General features: G+C 43.5%; 1 protein-coding gene across 1 annotated transcript; it reads right to left on the bottom strand.

Annotated features, from left to right (window-relative positions):
- Positions 1-70: 70 nt before the first annotated feature.
- LOC124004168 (protein OS-9-like) lies at positions 71-24,927 on the bottom strand. Its single transcript, XM_046312943.1, has 11 exons — positions 24,754-24,927; positions 17,803-17,866; positions 17,479-17,555; positions 9,745-9,843; positions 9,382-9,583; positions 9,079-9,240; positions 8,609-8,700; positions 5,039-5,185; positions 4,642-4,886; positions 2,273-2,532; positions 71-93 (listed from the first exon to the last, which is right to left on the bottom strand). The coding sequence occupies exons 1-11, from the start codon at positions 24,925-24,927 to the stop codon at positions 71-73; spliced, it is 1,545 nt and encodes a 514-aa protein (XP_046168899.1).

Here is a 24,927-nt window from a genome sequence, read left to right as displayed (position 1 = left end):
GTCACTTTGGATAAAATTGTCGGCTAAATGGCATGCATTTATCACTGAGGAAACCTATGCGCCTTAGTGTTCAAATCTTCACCTCAATTTTACCTTAAAAGAAATACAATAAAGTTACCATACTTATAGCTGTTTCACTTACATCAAATAAAGCAAATGCATACAAACAGGCAAAAGATGCCACATCGCCTAACCTCTCATACACATACAGTATAAATATACAACAAACACATTACACATGGGCAGCTTGAAATGTGCAACTGTGCACAAATATGGTCTTGAATATCAGCCAGAAACCCCACTGGAAAGATTCTATCACAATACCAGATACAGAAAGCAAACACTTCAGAAATAAGAACAGAGAACAGAAACTGCACATGGAAAGCACATTAAAGGCGGATTATGAAAATGGATGAGACAGTGTCACTGTTGCATCTACAGTCGTGGCCAAAAGTTTTGAGGATGACACTTTAATTTCCACAAAGTTTGCTGCTTCAGTGTCTTCAGATATTTTTGTCAGATGTTACTATGGAATACTGAAGTATAATTACAAGCATTTCATAAGTGTCAAAGGCTTTAGTTGACAATTACATGAAGTTGATGCAAAGAGTCAATATTTGCAGTGTTGACCCTGCTTTTTCAAGACCTCTACAATCTGCCCTGGCATGCTGTCAATTAACTCCTGGGCCACCTCCTGACTGATGGCAGCCCATTCTTGCATAATCAATGCTTGGAGTTTGTCAGAATTTGTGGGTTTTTGTTTGTCCACCTGCCTCTTGAGGATTGACCACAAGTTCTCAATGGGATTAAGGTCTGGGGAGTTTCCTAGCCATGGACCCAAAATATCAATGTTTTGTTCCACAAGCCACTTAGTTATCACTTTTCCCTTGTGGCAAGGTGCTCCATCATGCTGGAAAAGGCATTGTTCGTCACCAAATTGTTCCTGGGTGGTTGGGAGAAGTTGCTCTAGGGAAGATGTGTTGTGAGTGAGCCCACTCCCTTGGCTTAGAAGCAACCCCACACATGAATGGTCTCAGGATGCTTTACTGTTGGCATGACACAGGACTGATGGTAGCGCTCACCTTGTCTTCTCCAGACAAGCTTTTTTCCGGATGCCCCAAACAATCGGAAAGGGGATTTATCAGAGAAAATGACTTTAGCCCAGTCCTCAGCAGTCCAATCCCTGTTCCTTTTGCAGAATATCAGTCTGTCCCTGATGTTTTTCCTGGAGAGAAGTGGCTTCTTTGCTACCCTTCTTGACACCAGGCCATCCTCCAAAAGTCTTCGCCTCACTGTGCGTGCAGATGCACTCACACCTGCCTGCTGCCATTCCTGAGCAAGCTCTGTACTGGTGGTGCCCCGATCCCGCAGCTGAATCAACTTTAGGAGACGGGCCTGGCGCTTGCTGGACTTTCTTGGGCGCCCTGAAGCCTTCTTCATAACAATTGAACCGCTCTCCTTGAAGTTCTTGATGATCCAATAAATGGTTGATTTAGGTGAAATATTACTGGCAGCAATAGCCTGTGAAGCCCTTTTTGTGCAAAGCAATGATGACGACACTTGTTTCCTTGCAGGTAACCATGGTTGACAGAGGAAGAACAATGATTTCAAGCACCACCCTCCTTTTGAAGCTTCCAGTCTGTTATTCGAACTCAATCAGCTCGACAGAGTGATCTCCAGCCTTGTCCTCGTCAACACTCACACCTGTGTTAACGAGAGAATCATTGACATGATGTCAGCTGGTCCTTTTGTGGCAGTGCTGAAATGCAGTGGACATGTTTTGGGGGGATTCAGTTCATTTGCTTGGCAAAGAGGGACATTGCAATTAATCTGATCACTCTTCATAACAATCTGTACTATATGCAAATTGCCATCATACAAACTGAGGCAGCAGACATTGTGAAAATTAATATGTGTGTTATTCTCAAAACTTGTGGCCACGACTGTACACCTCTTGTACATAAATATTTCATACTGTGAGGCCAAATCCTATTGTGAAATGTAATTATCGCTAGCACACCCAGAAACTTCCTCAGATAACATGTTCACACAGGATCTTTGCAACACCCCAATAGTGATCTGTGGAAGGGAATTTTAAAAGAGAATTTCAATAGATAAGAGATGATCATGTGATGCGTAGCTCTGTTGTGTCATTCTATTTTTAGGACCCGACCAAAATTAGATGAGAGGAGCTTTGCATGATCATACGCTAAAGAAAGCAGGCGGAAAAGAGAGCGATAGGCCATGTGTTTTTTGCCACCCCCCCTCCTACCTTCGGCCTTCAGTCCCGCCTTCTCTAGCTGTCCTTTAACCATGTCCTTAATATGCTGCCACTGGAGGTCGCCTTCGCCCATCTCCTGAACTTCGACCTCCCCATCGGGGCTGCTGCTCGTCTTATACTTAGTAACTCTGATTTGAACATGGTCGTCAGTCGCTTGGTTTGGTGTGACGAGACGAGAGACAAAGAGAGGTCCCCTCCCAACAAGTATACGTAGGGAAGCAGGATGTAGGGGGGATCTGTTATAGAAGTGTCTTACTCACATGTATTTGAAAAGGGCTTTTTTCTACAATGTCGTAACTTAAAATGTACAGTGCCAGTCAAAAGTTTAGACACACCTACTCATTCAAGGGTTTTCCCTTTATTTATTTATTTACTATTTTCTACATTGTAGAATAATAGTGAAGACATCAAAACTATGAAATAACACACATTGATTTTTCAACAGGACAATGACCCAACACAGCAAAGCTGTCATCGAGGTAAAGGGTGGCTACTTTGAATAATCTATAATAAACAAATCTAAATGTAACACTTTTTTGGTTACTACATGATTCCATTTGTGTTATTTACATTTACATTTACATTTAAGTCATTTAGCAGACGCTCTTATCCAGAGCGACTTACAAATTGGTGCATTCACCTTATGACATCCAGTGGAACAGCCACTTTACAATAGTGCATCTACATATTTTAAAGGGGGGTGAGAAGGATTACTTTATCCTAAATTCCTTAAAGAGGTGGGGTTTCAGGTGTCTCCGGAAGGTGGTGATTGACTCCGCTGTCCTGGCGTCGTGAGGGAGTTTGTTCCACCATTGGGGAGCCAGAGCAGCGAACAGTTTTGACTGGGCTGAGCGGGAACTGTACTTCCTCAGTGGTAGGGAGGCGAGCAGGCCAGAGGTGGATGAACGCAGTGCCCTTATTTGGGTGTAGGGCCTGATCAGAGCCTGGAGGTACTGACAGCTGTAGGCAAGCACCATGGTCTTGTAGCGGATGCGAAAAGCCAGTGGAGAGAGCGGAGGAGCGGGGTGACGTGAGAGAACTTGGGAAGGTTGAACACCAGACGGGCTGCGGCGTTCTGGATGAGTTGTAGGGGTTTAATGGCACAGGCAGGGAGCCCAGCCAACAGCGAGTTGCAGTAATCCAGACGGGAGATGACAAGTGCCTGGATTAGGACCTGTGCCGCTTCCTGTGTGAGGCAGGGTCATTGTTGTAGAGCATGAACCTACAGGAACGGGCCACCGCCTTGATGTTAGTTGAGAACAGGATCACGCCAAGGTTCTTAGCGCTCTGGGAGGAGGACACAATGGAATTGTCAACCGTGATGGCGAGATCATGGAACGGGCAGTCCTTCCCCGGGAGGAAGAGCAGCTCCGTCTTGCCGAATTCAGCTTGAGGTGGTGATCCGTCATCCACACTGATATGCCTGCCAGACATGCAGAGATGCGATTCGCCACCTGGTCATCAGAAGGGGAAAGGAGAAGATTAATTGTGTGTCGTCTGCATAGCAATGATAGGAGAGACCATGTGAGGTTATGACAGAGCCAAGTGACTTGGTGTATAGCGAGAATAGGAGAGGGCCTAGAACAGAGCCCTGGGGGACACCAGTGGTGAGAGCGCATGGTGAGGAGACAGATTCTCGCCACGCCACCTGGTAGGAGCGACCTGTCAGGTAGGACGCAATCCAAGCGTGGGCCACGCCGGAGATGCCCAACTTTGAGAGGGTGGAGAGGATGATGGTTCACAGTATCGAAGGCAGCCGATAGGTCTAGAAGGATGAGAGCAGAGGAGAGAGAGTTAGCAGCGGTGCGGAGCGCCTCCGTGATACAGAGAAGAGCAGTCTCAGTTGAATGACTAGTCTTGAAACCTGACTGATTTGGATCAAGAAGGTCATTCTGAGAGAGATAGCGGGAGAGCTGACCAAGGACGGCACGTTCAAGAGTTTTGGAGAGAAAAGAAAGAAGGGATACTGGTCTGTAGTTGTTGACATCGGAGGGATCGAGTGTAAGTTTTTTCAGAAGGGGTGCAACTCTCGCTCTCTTGAAGACGGAAGGGACGTATTTCATAGTTTTGATGTCTTCACTATAATTCGACAATGTAGAAAATAATAAAAATAAAGAAAAACCTACTAATTTTGGACTAGTACTGTATGCCAGCAGTGACAGTGGCAAATAAAATGTAACTACATGAATCCAGCATATTGAAGCTATTCTATCATTTATCTTCATATAGTCAGTATGCTGATATAGCCTACAGCGGTTTTAATCTCCCTTGAGCATTGAACCTCAAATCTCCAAAGGTACTGAATATGGGATGGAACAAGAAATGAATATACACAGAAGTTAGATGTTTGAACTATGAACACGTAGACCCAGGCCCAGTGAGTGGAGCCTTTGGTGGAGAGCTCAGTTACCTGGCTGTTGGGGGGGCCCCTGGCTGGGTCATTGGCCTTCTGGCCTCCCTCTGTCAGGTGCTCTGCCTCTGTGTCCCCGGCGTCTTTGTCCTCTAAGCGGTTCAGCAGCTTGTCCAGAGATGTCTCAAGAGTCTGGGTGGCCTGAGTGCGGTCAAACTCCCCCTTCAGACCCTCTGTGTCCAGCTCCTGCTGAGCCTAGAACATAGAGAGAAGCCCATCAAGTCAAAGGAAGACAGCACCATTGAGCCTGTCAAGTAAATATGACTGAAATAATATAAATATTAAAGATGTCCCCTAGTCATTTTTTTACTTTTCCACCAGAAAACTGATATCCCAAGAATAAATACAGTAAAGTACACACTAAAGGGTAAAAGGCCAGCTATCTCTTCATCAAACTCGTGCCACAGGAGACGCTCTTCTCCATCCTCATCCTCGGCTCCACGTCTCTCCTTTTTCTTCCTCAGTGCCTCTCTTTCGGCTTCATTTTGTGCTTTCTGAAAGGGAAGTCAAATAACCGTATTGAAATTTAAATACACAGAAATGGTATTCCTGCAGAAATGGAACTTCCGGCGCCGACAGAGATGGCCGCCTCGCTTCGCGTTCCTAGGAAACTATGCAGTTTTTTTTAACGTGTTATTTCTTACATTAGTACCCCAGGTCATCTTAGGTTTCATTACATACAGTCGAGAAGAACTCCTGAACATACTAGCAGCGACAACTTACCATCAGTACGACCAAGAATATGACTTTCGCGAAGCGGATCCTGTGTTCTGCCTTTCACCCAGGACAACGGAATGGATACCAGCCGGCGACCCAAAAAAACGACTTCGTAAAAGGGGGAAACGGAGCGGTCTTCTGGTCAGACTCCGGAGACAGGCACATCGTGCACCACTCCCTAGCATTCTTCTCGCCAATGTCCAGTCTCTTGACAACAAGGTTGATGAAATCCGAGCAAGGGTAGCATTCCAGAGGGACATCAGAGACTGTAACGTTCTTTGCTTCACGGAAACATGGCTCACTGGAGAGACGCCATCGGAATCGGTGCAGCCAGCTGTTTCTCCACGCATCGCGCAGACTGAAACAAACATCTTTCTGGTAAGAAGAGGGGTGGGGGCGTATGCTTTATGGTTAACGTGACGTGGTGTGATCATAACAACATACAGGTACTCAAGTCCTTCTGTTCACCTGATTTAGAATTCCTCACAATCAAATGTCGACCGCATTATCTACCAAGGGAATTCTCTTCGATTATAATCACAGCCGTATATATTCCCCCACAAGCAGACACATCGATGGCTCTGAACAAACTTTATTTGAATCTTTGCAAACTGGAATCCATTTATCCGGAGGCTGCATTCATTGTAGCTGGGGATTTTAACTAGGCTAATCTGAAAACAAGACTCCCTAAATTTTATCAGCATATCGATTGCGCAACCAGGGCTGGAAAACCTTGGATCACTGCTATTCTCACTTCCGCGACGCATATAAGGCCCTGCCCCGCCCTCCTTTCGTAAAAGCTGATCACGACTCCATTTTGTTGATCCCTGCCTACAGACAGAATCTAAAACAAGAAGCTCCCGCGCTGAGGTCAACACTGGTCCGACCAATCTGATTCCACACTCCAAGACTGCTTCCATCACGTGGACTGGGATATGTTTCGTATTGCGTCAGACAACAACATTGACGAATACGCTGATTCGGTGAGCGAGTTCATTAGAACGTGCGTTGAAGATGTCGTTCCCATAGCAACGATAAAAACATTCCCAAACCAGAAACCGTGGATTGATGGCAGCATTCGCGTGAAACTGAAAGCCTGAACCACTGCTTTTAATCAGGGCAAGGTGACCGGAAACATGACCGAATACAAGGCAATCAAACAAGCTAAGTGTCAGTATAGAGACAAAGTAGAAACTCAATTCAACGGCTCAGACACAAGAGGTATGTGGCAGGGTCAACAGTCAATCACGGGATTACAAAAAGAAAACCAGCCCAGTCACGGACCAGGATGTCTTGCTCCTAGGCAGACTAACTTTTTTGCCCGCTTTGAGGACAATACAGTGCAGACCAGCTGGCTGGTGTGTTTACGGACATATTCAATCAATCCCTATCCCAGTCTGTTCCCACTTGCTTCAAGAGGGCCACCATTGTTCCTGTTCCCAAGAAAGCTAAGGTAACTGAGCTAAATGACTACCGCCCCGTAGCACTCACTTCCGTCATCATGAAGTGCTTTGAGAGACTAGTCAAGGACAATATCACCTCCACCCTACCTGACACACTAGACCCACTCCAATTTGTTTACCGCCCAAATAGGTCCACAGACGATGCTATCTCAACCACACTGCACACTGCCCTAACCCATCTGGACAAGAGGAATACCTATGTGAGAATGCTGTTCATCGACTACAGCTCGGCATTTAACACCATAGTGCCCTCCAAGCTCGTCATCAAGCTCGAGACCCTGGGTCTCGACCCCGCCCTGTGCAACTGGGTACTGGACTTCCTCACCGCCCCCAGGTGGTGAGGGTAGGCAACAACATCTCCACCCCGCTGATCCTCAACACTGGGGCCCCACAAGGGTGCATTCTGAGCCCTCTCCTGTACTCCCTGTTCACCCACGACTGCGTGGCCACGCACGCCTCCAACTCAATCATCAAGTTTGCGGACGACACAACAGTGGTAGGCTTGATTACCAACGACGACGAGACGGCCTACAGGGAGGAGGTGAGGGCCCTCGGAGTGTGGTGTCAGGAAAATAACCTCACACTCAACGTCAACAAAACTAAGGAGATGATTGTGGACTTCAGGAAACAGCAGAGGGAACACCCCCTATCCACATTGATGGAACAGTAGTGGAGAGGGTAGTAAGTTTTAAGTTCCTCGGCGTACACATCACAGACAAACTGAATTGGTCCACCCACACAGACAGCATCGTGAAGAAGGCGCAGCAGCGCCTCTTCAACCTCAGGAGGCTGAAGAAATTTGGCTCGTCACCAAAAGCACTCACAAACTTCTACAGATGCACAATCGAGAGCATCCTGTCGGGCTGTATCACCGCCTGGTACGGCAACTGCTCCGCCCACAACCGTAAGGCTCTCCAGAGGGTAGTGAGGTCTGCACAACGCATCACCGGGTGCACACTATCTGCCCTCCAGGACACCTACACCACCCGATGTCACAGAAAGGCCATAAAGATCATCAAGGACAACAACCACTCGAGCCACTGCCTGTTCACCCCGCTATCATCCAGAAGGCGAGGTCAGTACAGGTGCATCAAAGCTGGGACCGAGAGACTGAAAAACAGCTTCTAGCTCAAGGCCATCAGACTGTTAAACAGCCACCACTAACATTGAGTGGCTGCTGCCAACACACTGACTCAACTCCAGCCACTTTAATAATGGGAATTGATGGGAAATTGTGTAAAATATATCACTAGCCACTTTAAACAATGCTACCTAATATAATGTTTACATACCCTACATTATTCATCTCAAATGTATATGTATATACTGTACTCTATATCATTTACTGCATCTTTATGTAATACATGTATCACTAGCCACTTTAACTATGCCACTTTGTTTACATACTCATCTCATATGTATATACTGCACTCAATACCATCTACTGTATCTTGCCTATGCCGCTCTGTACCATCACTCATTCATATCTTTATGTACATATTCTTTATCCCCTTACACTTGTGTCTATAAGGTAGTAGTTTTGGAATTGTTAGCTCGATTACTTGTTGGTTATTATTGCATTGTCGGAACTAGAGGCACAAGCATTTCGCTACACTCGCATTAACATGTGCTAACAGTGTGTATGTGACAAATAAAATTTGATTTGATTTTATTATGAATCCACGGCTATGGGGAAAAGGTAACTGTTCCATAGCCCGGCCTGAAGGCGGCACCAACCTTTCTGTTGCTCTCTTTTAGATGCTGCACACATTTCATCAGGTCTGCAGGGTCTGTGATGACCTTGGAGTTGAATGTTTCATCTCCAAAAGCTGCGAGGAATCAAAAACACCTGATAGAATTTAACCAAAAGGATGACACTTCAAAGCATCAGATGTGATATTGTAGTGAGTAGTGTTTATAAATGTCAATTAATTACCATCCTCTGTGACCTCATTATCTGTGAGCTGATTATCAAAGGCACCCTCTCCAGTCTGTCAAAACAGAAAGCTGTTGGCGCCATCCTGTGGAAGACTAAAGTTGAAAGATATTATGATCACTGACTGTATGTACCTGATGCTCTGAAGTGTGTCAGTTGCTGTGGTACCCCCTGGATTTGTCACTCCCTCACAGAAATTAGTGGTGTCTCCTATCAGACCAACACACACCCCAAAAATTAAGTACTTTGATGCAAGAAATGGGTATTGAACCTTCTGTGTCTGACCCCAGGACATCTGGTACTTCGGTTGGTGTAGCTGACTCCTCGTCTGTCCGCTCATCCGCTGTGCCATCTGTCCCCTCATCACCGGTCAAAATCTCATCGAGAGTCTTCAGCTCCTCTGAGATCTGCTCCACTTTACGTTTTGTGTCCGCTGAACATGAGAGCGATAGAGAGAAGGAAGGTTACATTATTCCTCAGGGCTTGTGAAATAAAATATTTAGCCAGGCTTCATATCACAATACATGAAGAGTAAGCAGCCTCCCACAGACCTCGATCCTGCCTGATTACTCACAGACTTGGGCCTTGACATAGTCCATGTACTGCTGGGTGCTGAGGGCTGGCTGGCACACAATGCCCTGGGGCTTGGCGGTGGAGGGCGGACACAGGAAGGGGTGCAGGCAGGTGCGGGTGGTGTGGAACGTCAGTACGTAGCGACAGGACTGGGGCTCGTCCACACGGGCCACGTAGTCACCCGACCACTTCTCACACACAAACTGAAAAACACAGACCACAAAAGATCAGGGGTCACAGTTTGTCAGGGAGTCACACCAGTCATATCTGATGTGTTTGCAGTTTTACATATTTATTCAATATTTATTTAATATAAAACAGGTTGTTCAGGTTGTTATTGCAATCTTAAGAAACCGTCTCTCACCCTGACTTCAGTCTCCCTGGGGCTCCCGTTCAGGTCACATTTGGAGCCATTGACATAGCTCTGACTGTGGTAGCGCTTCAACCTGTGCTGCTTGGAGGCCTGGGAGGGAGAGGGAAGGATAGAGAAAATGAGCTTTATTAGTGTGTGTGTGTATTACACTGGTATACACACACTCGTTGGTATTGATGCAGTACGGCAGGCTGTAATTTCAAAAGAGAAAGAGATCATTTTTTAATGACGATGGTATTTGCCAGCTCTTACACTACATTACCAAAAGTATGTGGACACCTGCTCGTCGAACATCTCATTCCAAAATCATGGGCATTAATATGGATTTTTAAAATATATTTTTTTATTGAATATCCAAAACATACAATATACTTGTAGTGAAGCTGCTCAACAATTACACCACACCTGTCATCCAACAGACTCCCATTCGGAGCGACACACAGAAGCATCCAGGGTCAACGCCCTGCTCAAGGGCACGTCGACAGGTCTCCCACAAGGTCCCCCCAAAAAGCGGGGACCCTCCGCTCTCATGTTCAGCGGACACAAAACATAAAGTGGAGCAGATCTCAGTGGAGCTGAAGACTCTTAATGAGATTTTGACCGGTGATGAGGGGACAGTGGATGAGCAGACAGATGAGGAGTCAGCGACAAGACCCCCCCCCACTATTTACATATGTGTGTGTCCGTGTATGTTTTATTTGAATGAGAGTGTGTATATGCATGTGTACAAACACCTGCACGGCATCAGCCTCAGGCAAACCAGCATTAGCTGTAAAAACACTGCCCCTCAGTTTTATATTGACTTTATTTTTTCACTTTATCTTTGACCATCATTCTATCTCCCGCCCAGCAACTCTACTCTCACTTGTCTCCAATTCCACATCCCAACCCTCAGCTTCCCTCATCCCATCCCACCTATCTCTGCTGGCCACCCTCTTCGGATTTCTATGCAACATATCTTTCAACTATGCTGTGATTTTTAACGTACAATTTCAATCTATCTAATCGCATAGAATCCACAGATTGTTGAAGATAAATACTTTTACTAAGAGTATTAGTAATTGACTCACCCGGTCTCTCCAGATCTCCTAACAGTACTATTTCTAGTGTCAATTTTAGATCAATGTTATGCATTGTCAGCCATTCCTGAACCAGAGACCAGAAACAGGCTACCTGAGGGCAATACCAAAATAAATGGTCTATTGATTCTGTATCCTCACAACAAAATCTGCAGAGCTTTGATGATTTTATGCCCCAAATTTTCATCACTTTGTTGGTGGCAAGAATTCCATATAATAATTTTTGCTGAAAAGCACGAAGTCTTGAAACTTGCATAATTTTATATATCAACTCATATACCCTGTACCATGGAATCGGTACATCAAAAATTTCTTCCCAACTATTTTGCAGTCTGTATAGCACAAGTTATCTTGTTTTAATAATAGTGAAATCAGACCTTCCTGCAGAGTACCTGACAGACTACCATTTCTATAGGAGTAGTTAAACAATCTAACAATGGAGCTTTTAGTATTTAAAAAAAGGCTTCATATACCTCTACCGGTATGCCATCGAGCCCTGGGTTTTTTTCCAGACTGAAAGGATTTAATAGCCTCAAAGTTATTTTTCAAAAAGTTATTTTTCTGTACATTTGTTAAATGTTAAAATTTTTTTATTATTTGGAAAGAATTCCTTACCGTAATCTTCATTCAGTGGGAGAGGAGGAGACCAAAAAGAGAACATCTGCTTAAAATATTCGGAGAATCATAGATGACTCCGTCTTCAGTAACGAGTTTCTGCAAATTATTTTTGTTAGTGTTCCTGTGATGGAGATTGAGGAATAATTTTGTGCATTTTTCTCCATATTCCATCCAGTTTGCTTTATTTTTGTAATAGATTACATTAGATCGTCCTTGAATAAGTTCAAGTTATTTTTATTTTTCCATTAACTTACTTTGTATCTCTGTGATATTGTTTTTATTGCTATCTACCTGTACGATTAGTTCATGTATTTCCCTTGTTAGTCTAGTCTCTTTAGCCAGGAACTGCTTTTTTATTATTGATGAATACTGAATTGAATGACCTCGGAAGGTACATTTAAAGGTATCCCAAACAATAAGTGGGTTTGCTGTTCCTATATTATACTGGAAAAATTCAGTTATAAATTATTTTGTCTTATTTTTAACTAAGTTGTCCTCCAGTAAACTGATTAAATTTCCAATATCCCTGTCCACGTAGAAATGTTATAAGAGTTATGTGAAGGCCAATTAGATGATGATCCAATCGCATTCCGTCTCCTATTAAATCTTTTTTAACCTTTGTGGCAAGAGAGAAATAGATAAATCAAGCTAAGTCATCATGAATACCTTCTTAAGTCTCCTCCATGTATATCTCACTAGGTTGGGGATTTTAGTCTCTAAATATCCACTTTTTCTAATGTGTCCATAATATGTGTGATTTCCTTAAGGGCACAGTGATGATAGTTTGTAGAGTGATTTCCTTTGTGTTCCAATGAGGTACTTAACACTGTGTTATAGTCTCCTACCATAATGATTTGATCATTATTTTCAAAGAAGTATCGATCATCCCGATTTGGACCACAGATTAATGAGACAAATCTCTTTTTCATTCACTTTCATTTAAAAAAAGGGATCTACCTTCCTTGCGAATCGTTCTTAACTATTTGCACATTCAGATTGAAATTGTTGTTAATTAATATCACACTTTTTGAGTTCCTTTGTCCATGACAGAAATAATTAAAAGTTACTGCCATCAGAGCTATTATGACAGTCCAAACTAGAGCTTTCAAATGTATGATATTTAGATATATTTTTTAAAATAGGTTCTAGCAATATATGTTTTATTCCCTTGCCTGTTTGCCTGTGAGCCAGTGCCACAAATGTTCGAAAATTGAGACAAGATATTATGTGTGTCTTAAATCTGAGTAAGTTGATGTGCATGATATTGGATGTGATTTAGTGAGAGTTTATTTATTTGTATTTTTTTATTTCACCTTTATTTAACCAGGTAGGCTAGTTGAGAACAAGTTCTCATTTGCAACTGCGACCTGGCCAAGATAAAGCATAGCAGTGTGAACAGACAACACAGAGTTACACATGGAGTAAACAATTAACAAGTCAATAACACAGTATAAAAAGGGGAGTCTATATACATTGTGTGCAAAAGGCATGAGGTTAGGCGAATAATTACAATTTTGCAGATTAACACTGGAGTGATAAATGATCAGATGGTCATGTACAGGTAGAGATATTGGTGTGCAAAAGAGCAGAAAAGTAAATAAATAAAAACAGTATGGGGATGAGGTAGGTGAAAATGGGTGGGCTATTTACCAATAGACTATGCACAGCTGCAGCGATCGGTTAGCTGCTCAGATAGCAGATGTTTGAAGTTGGTGAGGGAGATAAAAGTCTCCAACTTCAGCGATTTTTGCAATTCGTTCCAGTCACAGGCAGCAGAGAACTGTAACGAAAGGCGGCCAAATGAGGTGTTGGCTTTAGGAATGATCAGTGAGATACACCTGCTGGAGCGCGTGCTACGGATGGGTGTTGCCATCGTGACCAGTGAACTGAGATAAGGCGGAGCTTTACCTAGCATGGACTTGTAGATGACCTGGAGCCAGTGGGTCTGGCGACGATTATGTGGCGAGAGCCAGCCGACTAGAGCATATAAGTCGCAGTGGTGGGTGGTATAAGGTGCTTTAGTGACAAAACGGATGGCACTGTGATAAACTGCATCCAGTTTGCTGAGTAGAGTGTTGGAAGCAATTTTGTAGATGACATCGCCGAAGTCGAGGATCGGTAGGATAGTCAGTTTTACTAGGGTGAGTTTGGCGGCGTGAGTGACGGAAGCTTTGTTGCGGAATAGAAAGCCGACTCTTGATTTGATTTTCGATTGGAGATGTTTGATATGAGTCTGGAAGGAGAGTTTACAGTCTAGCCAGACACCTAGGTACTTATAGATGTCCACATATTCAAGGTCGGAACCATCCAGGGTGGTGATGCTAGTCGGGCATGCGGGTGCAGGCAGCGGACAGCATGAGGACCGGACAGCATGCCCTCCGATTTGACACACTGAACTCTGTCTGCAAAGTAATTGGTGAACCAGGCAAGGCAGTCATCCGAAAAACCGAGGCTACTGAGTCTGCCGATAAGAATATGGTGATTGACAGAGTTGAAAGCCTTGGCAAGGTCGATGAAGACGGCTGCACAGTACTGTCTTTTATCGATGGCGGTTATGATATCGTTTAGTACCTTGAGCATGGCTGAGGTGCACTCGTGACCGGCTCGGAAACCAGTTTGCACAGCGGAGAAGGTACGGTGGGATTCGAGATGGTCAGTGACCTGTTTGTTGACTTGGCTTTCGAATACCTTAGATAGGCAGGGCAGGATAGATATAGGTCTGTAACAGTTTGGGTCCAGGGTGTCTCCCCCTTTGAAGAGGGGGATGACTGCGGCAGCTTTCCAATCCTTGGGGATCTCAGACGATATGAAAGAGAGGTTGAACAGCCTGGTAATAGGGGTTGCGACAATGGCGGAGGATAGTTTCAGAGTGTGTACGATATCTGTATAAGAGTAAGACTATAATGTGTGATGTCCAAATAAATAATGCCAATTTGCATGTTTGAATGTCTATGTGTGTAACATGTAGTGCGTATAGCCTTAATATTCATGATGATAATTGTAATCCAGAGAAAAAAGAAAGGAGAAAAGAGAGAAAGAGAGTGAGAGAAGAGAGCGAGATTAAGTGTGTATGTATTAGTCCGTATGTGTAAGTGAACAGTAATATGGAGTTGGTCCCCCCTTTACAGCTATAACAGCCTCCACTCTTCTGGGAAAGCTTTCCACTGATGTTGGAACATTGCTGCGGGGGACTTGCTTCCATTCAGCCACAAGAGCATTAGTGAGGTCGGGCACTGATATTGGGTGTTCCAATTAGAGGTCGACCGATTATGATTTTTCAACGCCGATGCCGATTATTAGAGGCCCAAAAAGGCCGATACCGATTAATCGGCCTATTTTTATTTATTTATTTGAAATAATGACAATTACAACAATACTGAATGAACACTTATTTTAACTTAATATAATACATCAATAAAATCAATTAGCCTCAAGTAAATAATGAAACATGTTCAATTTGGTTTAAATAATGCAAAAACAAAGTGTTGGAGAAGAAAGTAAAAGTGAAATATGTGCTATGTAAGAAAGCTAACGTTTCAGTTCCTTGCTCAGAACATGAGAACATATGAAAGCTGGTGGTTCCTTTTAACATGAGTCTTCAATATTCCCAGGAAAGAAGTTTTAGGTTGTAGTTATAGGAATTATAGGACTATTTCCCTCTATACCATTTGTATTTCATTAACCTTTGACTATGGGATGTTCTTATAGGCACTTTAGTATTGCCAGTGTAACAGTATAAGCTTCCGTCCCTCTCCTCGCTCCTCCCTGGGCTCGAACCAGCAACACAACGACAGCCACCACCACCAGAGCAAGGGGAACAACTACTCGAAGGCTCAGAGCGAGTGACGTTTGAAACGCTATTAGCGCATGCTAACTAGCTAGCCATTTCACTTCGGTTACACCAGCCTCATCTCGGGAGTTGATAGGCTCGAAGTCATAAACAGCGCTATGCTTGACGCACATCGAAGAGCTGCTGGCAAAACGCATGAAAGTGCTGTTTGAATGAATGTTTACGTGCCTGCTTCTGCCTACCACCGCTCAGTCAGATATTTAGATACTTGTATGCTTGTTTGCTCCGTCAGATTATATACAACGCAGGACACGCTAGATAATATCTAGTAATATCATCAACCATGTGTAGTGAACTAGTAATTATGATTGATTGTTTTTTATAAGATAAGTTTAATGCTAGCTAGCAACTTACCTTGGCTTACTGCATTTGCGTAACAGGCAGTCTCCTTGTGGAGTGCTACGAGAGAGAGACAGGTCGTTATTGCGTTGGACTAGTTAACTGTAAGGTTGCAAAATTGGATCCCCCTGAGCTGACAAGGTGAAAATCCGTCGTTCTGCCCCTGAACAACGCAGTTAACCCACCATTTCTCGGCCGTCATTGAAAATAAGAATGTGTTCTTAACCGACTTGCCTAGTTAAATAAATGTATATACAAAATACATTTAAAAAATAATAAAAATTAGAAAATCGGCGCCCAAAAATACCGACTTCCGATTGTTATGAAAACTTGAAATCGGCCCTAATTAATCGGCCATTCAGATTAATCAGTCGACCTCTTGTTCCAATTCATCCCAAAGGTGGTCAATGGGGTTGAGGACAGGGATTTGTGCAGGCCACTCAAGTTCTTCCACACCAATCTCGACAAACCATTTCTGTATGGACCTCGCTTTGTGCACGGGGGCATTGTCATGCTGAAACAGGAATGAGAGAATGCCATTGTATGCTGGAGAGTTAAGATTTCCCTTCACTGGAACTAAGGGGCCTTGCCCAAACCACAAAAAACAGCCCCAGACCATTATTCCTCCTCCACCAAACTTTACAATTGGCACTATGCATTGGGGCAGGTAGTGTTCTCCTGGCATCTGCCAAATCCAGGTTCGTCCGTCGGACTGCCCAGATGGTGAAATACGATTCATCACGCATTTCTACTGCTCCAGAGTTCAATGGCAGCGAGTTTCACAACGAACAGTTCTCGTGCTGATGTTGCTTCCAGAGGCAGTTTGGAACTCGGTAGTGAGTGTGGCAACCCGAGGACAGATTATTTTTATTCGCTACGCACTTCAGCGGTCCCGTTCTGTGAGCTTGTGTGGCCTAGCACTTCATGCTGAGCCGTTGTTGCTCCTAGACATTTCCACTTCACAAAACCAGCACAGAGTTGACCGGGGCAGCTCTAGCAGGGCAGAAATTTCACAAACTGACTTTTTGGAAAGGTGGCAGCCTATGACGGTGTCACATTGAAAGTTACTGAGTGGATATTATGGATATTGAATGGCTGTTTGCTCGATTTTATACACCTTTCAGAAACAGGTGTGGCTGAAATAGCAGAATCCACTAATTTGAAGGGGTGTCCACATACTTTTGTATATACAGTGTCTATTCTCCTGAGCCTCCCCCCCAAAAAAACAAAGACAAATGTACATTACAGTCAATGGGTATAGTAGTTAAAAAACATAGTTGCGGCATCTGGGTGTCCACTACAGAGGACATTTCTTGATGAGAACTGATGTCCACTAGAAAGGACAAAATGAATTGCTGGGCCTCTGGAGAATATCAATTTATAGACCATGGACATCCTACTAAATTACCAAATTGCATAGAACATCACAGTATGAGTCTCAGGGGAGAGTCACTTAAGCTGAAGGAGTCAAGTCAACAGGCTCACGAAGTTCTTTCCCTCATCATGTCATCAACCTGAACAAGGTACATGCTGTGTTCCAAAACTAACAAGCAGCCCGTACCTTCCAAGCACTCACTCCAACTCTACTTGAACTACAGTACAATGGGTGAAAAATAAAACAAGAAACAAACCGAAACAGCTTGAGATTTTTCCATAAAAATAAATTATATTGGTTCATGCAACATGCTCATTTCATATTTGCCAGCAAGTATACATCGAAAAACTCTTTAGTCCTATGTATGAGAAGAGTACACTACAGTAGCACAACAAGGTATGTCAAAATGCTATGGAGGGGAGAGAGGAGGGAGGCTTCATGCAACAGACAAACAAACATTTTACCTTGGCTGTTTCATTGATCCAGTCAAACTCTGAATCATAGTAACCTGGGAAGAAAACATCCCCTTTGACACCTGTGTCTGTGGAGAGATAAAAACAGACCCGATAATTAGAGGCATGACCGAAATCTAAATAGATAAAGTAGCGTCAGGTAGGTGACACCATGTGATGCAGCAGCACTTGACAGACAGGTCAACACCAGAGTAAGTAACGAAAGTAAAAAGGTGAAAGTGTAAACAGTGAGTACAAACAAGAAGGATCCAGCTGTTTCTACTTGTTCTGTTAACTTTTTTCTTGGCCTAAATAGTTGTTGAAAGTAAGTCTTACCCTCAAGATGGTACTGTCTAATGTGTTGTCCATAGCAGAACTCACATGTCCACAAGTCTTTCGTCTGCAGTCATAAAGAATGACGTTTTACTTCATATTACATTTCATATCCAAATCAAATGTATTTATATAGCCCTTCGTACATCAGCTGATATCTCAAAGTGCTGTACAGAAACCCAGCCTAAAACCCCAAACAGCAAGCAATGCAGGTTTAGAACCACGGTGGCTAGGAAAAACTCCCTAGAAAGGCCAAAACCTAGGAAGAAACCTAGAGAGGAACCAGGCTATGTGGGGTGGCCAGTCCTCTTCTGGCTGTGCCGGGTGGAGATTATAACAGAACATGGCCAAGATATTAAAATGTTCATAAATGACCAGCATGGTCGAATAATAATAAGGCAGAACAGTTGAAACTGGAGCAGCAGCACGGCCAGGTGGACTGGGGACAGCAAGGAGTCATCATTTCAGGTAGTCCTGGGGCATGGTCCTAGGGCTCAGGTCCTCCGAGAGAGAGAAAGAAGGAGAGGAGAGAATTAGAGAACGCACACTTAGATTCACACAGGACACCGAATAGGACAGGAGAAGTGCTCCAGATATAACAAACTGACCCTAGCCCCCCCCCCCCTCCCCTCCCCGACACATAAACTGCTGCAGCATAAATACTGGAGGTTGAGACAGGAGGGGTCAGGAGACACTGTGGCCCCATCCGAGGACACCCCCGGACAGGGCCAAACAGGAAGGATATAACCCCACCCACTTTGCCAAAGCACAGCCCCCACACCACTAGAGGGATATCTTCAACCACCAACTTACCATCCTGAGACAAGGCTGAGTATAGCCCACAAAGATCTCCGCCATGGCACAACCCAAGGGGGGGGCGCCAACCCAGACAGGATGACCACATCAGTGAATCAACCCACTCAGGTGACGCACCCCTTCCAGGGACGGCATGAGAGAGCCCCAGTAAGCCAGTGACTCAGCCCCTGTAATAGGGTTAGAGGCAGAGAATCCCAGTGGAAAGAGGGGCACCGGCCAGGCAGAGACAGCAAGGGTGGTTCGTTGCTCCAGAGCCTTTCCGTTCACCCTCCCACTCCTGGGCCAGACTACACTCAATCATATGACCCACTGAAGAGATGAGTCTTCAGTAAAGACTTAAAGGTTGAGACCGAGTTTGCGTCTCTGACATGGGTAGGCAGACCGTTCCATAAAAATGGAGCTCTATAGGAGAAATCCCTGCCTCCAGCTGTTTGCTTAGAAATTCTAGGGACAATTAGGAGACATGCGTCTTGTGACCGTAGCGTACGTGTAGGTATGTACGGCAGGACCAAATCAGAAAGATGGGTAGGAGCAAGCCCATGTAATGCTTTGTAGGTTAGCAGTAAAACCTTGAAATCAGCCCTCGCTTTGACAGGAAGCCAGTGTAGAGCCAGTGTTTATTATGTTCAACATAGGAGGGCCAAGCACAGGAAGCAGCTCTTTCAGTAGTTTAGTTGGAATAGGGTCCAGTATGCAGCTTGAAGGTTTAGAGGCCATGATTATTTTCATCATTGTGTCAAGAGATATAGTACTAAAACACTTGAGCGTCTCTCTTGATCCTAGGTCCTGGGAGAGTTGTGCAGACTCAGGACAACTGAGCTTTGAAGTAATACGCAGATTTAAAGAGTCCGTAATTTGCTTTCTAATAATCATAATCTTTTCCTCAAAGAAGTTCATGAATTTATCACTGCTAAAGTGAAAGTCATCCTCTCTTGGGGAATGCTGCTTTTTAGTTAGCTTTGCGACAGTATCAAAAAGGAATTGAGCAGCACAGTAAGGGCTCTTAAGTTAGAAAAATAGGATGATTGAGCAGCAGTAAGGGCTCTTCGGTACTGCACGGTACTGTCTTTCCAAGCTAGTCGGAAGACTTCCAGTTTAGTGTGGCGTCATTTCCGTTACAATTTTCTGGAAGCTTGCTTCAAAGCTCGGGTATTTTCTGTGTACATTTACATTTAATCATTTAAGTCATTTAGCAGATGCTCTTATCCAGAGCGACTTACAAATTGGTGCATTCACCTTATGACATCCAGTGGAACAGTCACTTTACAATAGTGCATCTAAATCTTAAAGGGGGGGGTGAGAAGGATTACTTATCCTATCCTAGGTATTCCTTAAAGAGGTGGGGTTTCAGGTGTCTCCGGAAGGTGGTGATTGACTCCGCTGTCCTGGCGTCGTGAGGGAGTTTGTTCCACCATTGGGGGGCCAGAGCAGCGAACAGTTTTGACTGGGCTGAGCGGGAACTGTACTTCCTCAGTGGTAGGGAGGCGAGCAGGCCAGAGGTGGATGAACGCAGTGCCCTTGTTTGGGTGTAGGGCCTGATCAGAGCCTGGAGGTACTGAGGTGCCGTTCCACTCACAGCTCCGTAGGCAAGCACCATGGTCTTGTAGCGGATGCGAGCTTCAACTGGAAGCCAGTGGAGAGAGCGGAGGAGCGGGGTGACGTGAGAGAACTTGGGAAGGTTCTCCTGTACCAGGGAGCTAGTTTCTTATGAGAAATGTTTTTAGTTTTTAGGGGTGCAACTGCATCTAGGGTATTGCGCAAGGTTAAATTGAGTTCCTCAGTTAGGTGGTTAACTGATTTTTGTCCTCTGGCGTCCTTGGGTAGACAGAGGGAATCTGGAAGGGCATGAAGGAATCTTTGTGTTGTCTGTGAATTTATAGCACAACTTTTGATGCTCCTTGGTTGGGGTCTGAGCAGATTATTTGTTGCAATTGCAAACGTAATAAAATGGTGGTCCGATAGTCTAGGATTATGAGGAAAAACATTAGGATCCACAACATTTATTCCATGGGACAAAACTAGGTCCAGGGTATGACTGTGACAGTGAGTAGGTCCAGAGAAATGTTGGCTCTGAAAGCCTTTTGGAGTGGGTCTGTGGTCTTTTCCATGTGAATATTAAAGTCACCAAAAATTGGAATATTATCTGCTATGACTACATGGACCGATAGGAATTCAGGGAACTCAATGAGGAACGCTGTATATGGCCCAGGAGCACTGTAAACAGTAGCTATAAAAAGTGATTGAATAGACTGCATAATTTCATGACTAGAAACTCAAAAGTCGAAAACGTAATTTTTTTTGTAAATTGAAATTTGCCATCGTAAATGTTAGCAACACCTCCGCCTTTGCCTGGAACCAAAAAGGTTTCTTCAAAGGGTTCTCCTATGGGGACAGTCAAAGAACCCTTTTAGGTTCTAGATAGCACCTTTTTCTTTTCTAAGAGTGCATGATGATATCATGACTTGAACTGAGATCATGACATGAACAGCCAACAACATAGGAGTTCCCTCAGCTGCAAGGTTCTTACTGGTCCTGAGGGAATGGTATTGCCAGTGGGGCTGGGCGGGGACGCCCAACCGGCCTTTAGTGTGGTCAGTCGGAAGAGATCAATATAGGGAAAAGGCCATTACATTTAAGTCATTTAGCAGGCGCTCTCATCCAGAGTGACTTAACGGAGCATTTAGGGTTAAGTGTCTTGCTCAAGGGTACAGACAGATTTTTCACTTAGTCGGCTCGGGGATTCAAACCAGTGACCTTTCGGTTACTAGCCCAATGCTCTTAGGGGCCGATTCCGACCCGAGATAAGCATGCATAAATGGAACGTAATTCTCTTTTTTTCTCTATGCGTACTGTTCGGTTCTTATTTTTCAGAGTAAATAACTCACGGACACTAGAGAAGCTTTAACCAAGTTTAATCATTCCCCAAAGGTTTTGTACAGCTGTAAACAGACAGCAAAAGGTTTCAGACATCACAGTTTATATGCATCCTACTTAATACACTCCCCTTTCTCTCCAATCCTTACATTTTATGGCTCTCCACAGGAAAGAAGGTAACCAGATACCAACTCTATTACTCCCTTAAGGGGATCTGACCTCACCCCTCACCTCCTGACCTCCAACCCTCCTTCACCTAATCCACATATATCCAAACTGTCTTCCCTATATCAACACATCGCTCTCCTCTCCTCCATCAAACATATTCCAAAGCCTTCTGGCTTTTTACAAACTCTTTCTATTCAAGGCTTTGTCTCTATCATTTATTTAATATCTCAATGTTCAAAGTTTAGCCGATTCCAACAGTACTCTGACCTTTAACTTAAGCATGAGAATAGCATTCTATTCACCCGCTATGCGTTTGGGGTGGAGATAGAATAAATTAAGATGTGGCGGAGATGTCTACAGATAAGCATATTCTGACCTTAATTTAATTCCTTAAATAATGCCACCATCTTAACGCGCAAGGAAACCATTAATCAGTGGTGTACATCAGTGGTGTACTTAAGTAAATATATTTTAAAGTACTACTTAAGTAGTTTTTTGGGGTATCTGTAATTCACTTTACTATTTATATTTACTTTTACTTCACTACATTCCTAAAGATTTTTTTTTCCCTGACACCCAAAAGTACTCGTTACATTTTGAATGCTGGACAGGAAAATGGTCCAATTCACACACTTATCAAGTGAAAATCCCCGGTCATCTCTACTACCGCTGATCTGGTGAACTCACTAAACACAAATTATTAGTTTGTAAATTGTTGGAGCGTGCCCCTGACTATCTGTAAAAAATATATATATATATATTTTTTAAACAAATGGTGCTGTCTGGTTTTCTTAATATAAGGAATTTGCTTTTACTTTTAATACTTAAGTAATTTTTTTCAATTACATTTACTTTTGATACTTAAGTATATTTAAAACCAAATACTTTTAGACTTTTGCTCAAGTAATATTTTACTGGGTGACTTGTCATTTTCTATTACGGTATCTTTACTTTTACTCAAGTTTGACAACTGGGTCCTTTTCCACCAATGCCATTAATAAGGTCTAGGGAACCTACCAGTTGCAAGTTGGAAAAAGCATCTACTTAATTTTTTCCCAATAGAAAAAACATCATTCTCCATGCACTGTAAATTACAACTTGATAAGAGCTAGGTAAATGAGTAATCCATTTGGATAAGTGAATTGTAAATATGAATGACACTTGTTTTAGATATATTTGACCTTATAATCGCCGGAGACAAATGGGAAACCAGTCGTCCGGCAGCAAACTGAATAATAACATATACACTTCCCCACAGTAAAGTTAATGAAATGCTGTGCCATTATGCAGAATTGAAATTGCACAGCCTTTTAACTTGCAGGGATGGGCACTCTCGAATGTCTTAATTATAGGCTCGCCCGACTTTCTCTGTCTCCTATTTCTATCATGTTAAATATTAGCCACACAGGAGGTTGGTTGCACCTTAATTAGGGAGGATGGACTTGTGGTAATGGCTGGAGCGGAATGAGTAGAATAGTATCAAATACATCAAACACATAGTCTGAAGCCATTCAGTTCCGTTCCAGCCATTAATATGAGCCGTCCTCCCCTCAGCAGCCTACCCTGATTAGCCACTATCAGTATCGACCGTCAGTAGGCTAATAACCACACATTCAACTGCTAATTTACTGTTAGTTCCTTCAGTTGGTATAGCCTACATTGTTATTCCATTTAATTACATTGTTTCATTTACTTTCATGTACTACATCTGTAAACGCCGTCATGGCAGCGTGGTTGTTGCTGAGGATCATTAGTAGCAGTTGATGATAAACATTGTTGTGGAGTGGAGTGCAGACCTAGCCGTAACAGTTTGAACCAGACGCATGGCGCTTTATTTGGAACTGAATGTGGCAATTTTCTGAATGAGTCAAACCACCCTTTTTTTCTTTTGAGCGTAAAGGCTCTCCAAACCTGTTTTTTTTAATGCTTTATAAATACTTTCCTAAACCTAAATAATATACAAGATCAGAGTATTTTTAATTCTACCAATTGGTGCTGAAACAGAGACAAATATGCATATCTTTAGATGGCTTTCTTTAATTGATCTGAACCCGTTCTCTCGCTTTATTCTAGTCTGTCGACAAAATTCAAACTAAGAAGTACAAAACACTATTGAATGAAAACTCCACTAAAAAAATCTGTTGGCCAGCAAGTGGGAGGGTTTTCAGCTGTGGAATGAAATATATTCAGAGTGCCCAAGGTAGAATTATGCGACTGAATAAGGTAAGTCTGAATACCAAATACTGAGAAGTATGTTGGAAAGGTGTATGAAAGGCATACATTTTAAAGCTGTAATGGGGCCATGAACCACTAGGCTACCTGCCGCCCCCAGAAGAGGGTCAGCACTAAGCAACTACTCAGCCCTCATAAATCACATGATGCCCTGCCCTGGCAACCTGCAGAAGTTCAACCAACCTGGTCTTATACACTAGACATAACATATTAAATGTAAATCTGGGTACACTCAAATTAATATGATATGTCACGTTTTGGCATGGTTACATAAGACAGAAGGTTACTTAAGATAAAAACGAAAGTAGGGTGGTTGGTTGGCATGTAATGCAAATGTCTACCAACCCAAAGGTTGCAAATCTTATCACAGACAACTTCAGCATTTTAGCAACTACTTACTACTTTTTAGATACTTTGCTAGGGAACCTACCAGTTCCCAGTAGGTAAAAAAACATATATGTATATAAAACTCAACATGTAAAGTGTTTTCATGAGTTGAAATAAAAGATCCCAGAAATGTTCCATATGCACAAAAAGCTTTTTTCTCTCAAATGTTGTGCACAAATTTCTTTACATCCCTGCTAGTGAGTATTCTCCTTTGCCAAGATAATCCATCTCCCTGACAGGTGTGGCATATCAAGAAGCTGATTAAACCGCATTAAACAGATGCACCTTGTGCCACTCTAAAATGTGCAGTTTTGACACACAACACAATGCCACAGATGTCAAGTTTTGAGGATGTGTGCAATTGGCATGCTGACTGCAGAAATGTCCACTACAGCTGTTGCCAAAGAATTGAAGGTCAATTTCTCTACCATAATCTGCCTCTAACATACTTTTAGAGAATTTGATAGTACGTCCAACCGGCCTCACAACAGCAGACCACGTGTAATCACTCCAGCCCAGGACGTCCACACCCGGCTTCTTCATCTGCTGGATCGTCTGAGACCAGCCACCCGGACAGCTGATTAAACTGTGGGTTTGCTCAACCAAAGAACTTCTGCACAAACTTTCAGAAACCGTCTCAGGGAAGCTCAT

This window comes from Oncorhynchus gorbuscha, linkage group LG18 (genome assembly GCF_021184085.1).
Source record: "Oncorhynchus gorbuscha isolate QuinsamMale2020 ecotype Even-year linkage group LG18, OgorEven_v1.0, whole genome shotgun sequence".
Classification (NCBI taxonomy): Eukaryota; Metazoa; Chordata; class Actinopteri; order Salmoniformes; family Salmonidae; genus Oncorhynchus; species Oncorhynchus gorbuscha.
Note: the sequence above shows the minus strand (reverse complement) of the source record. Positions and strands in the feature narration are given on the sequence as shown.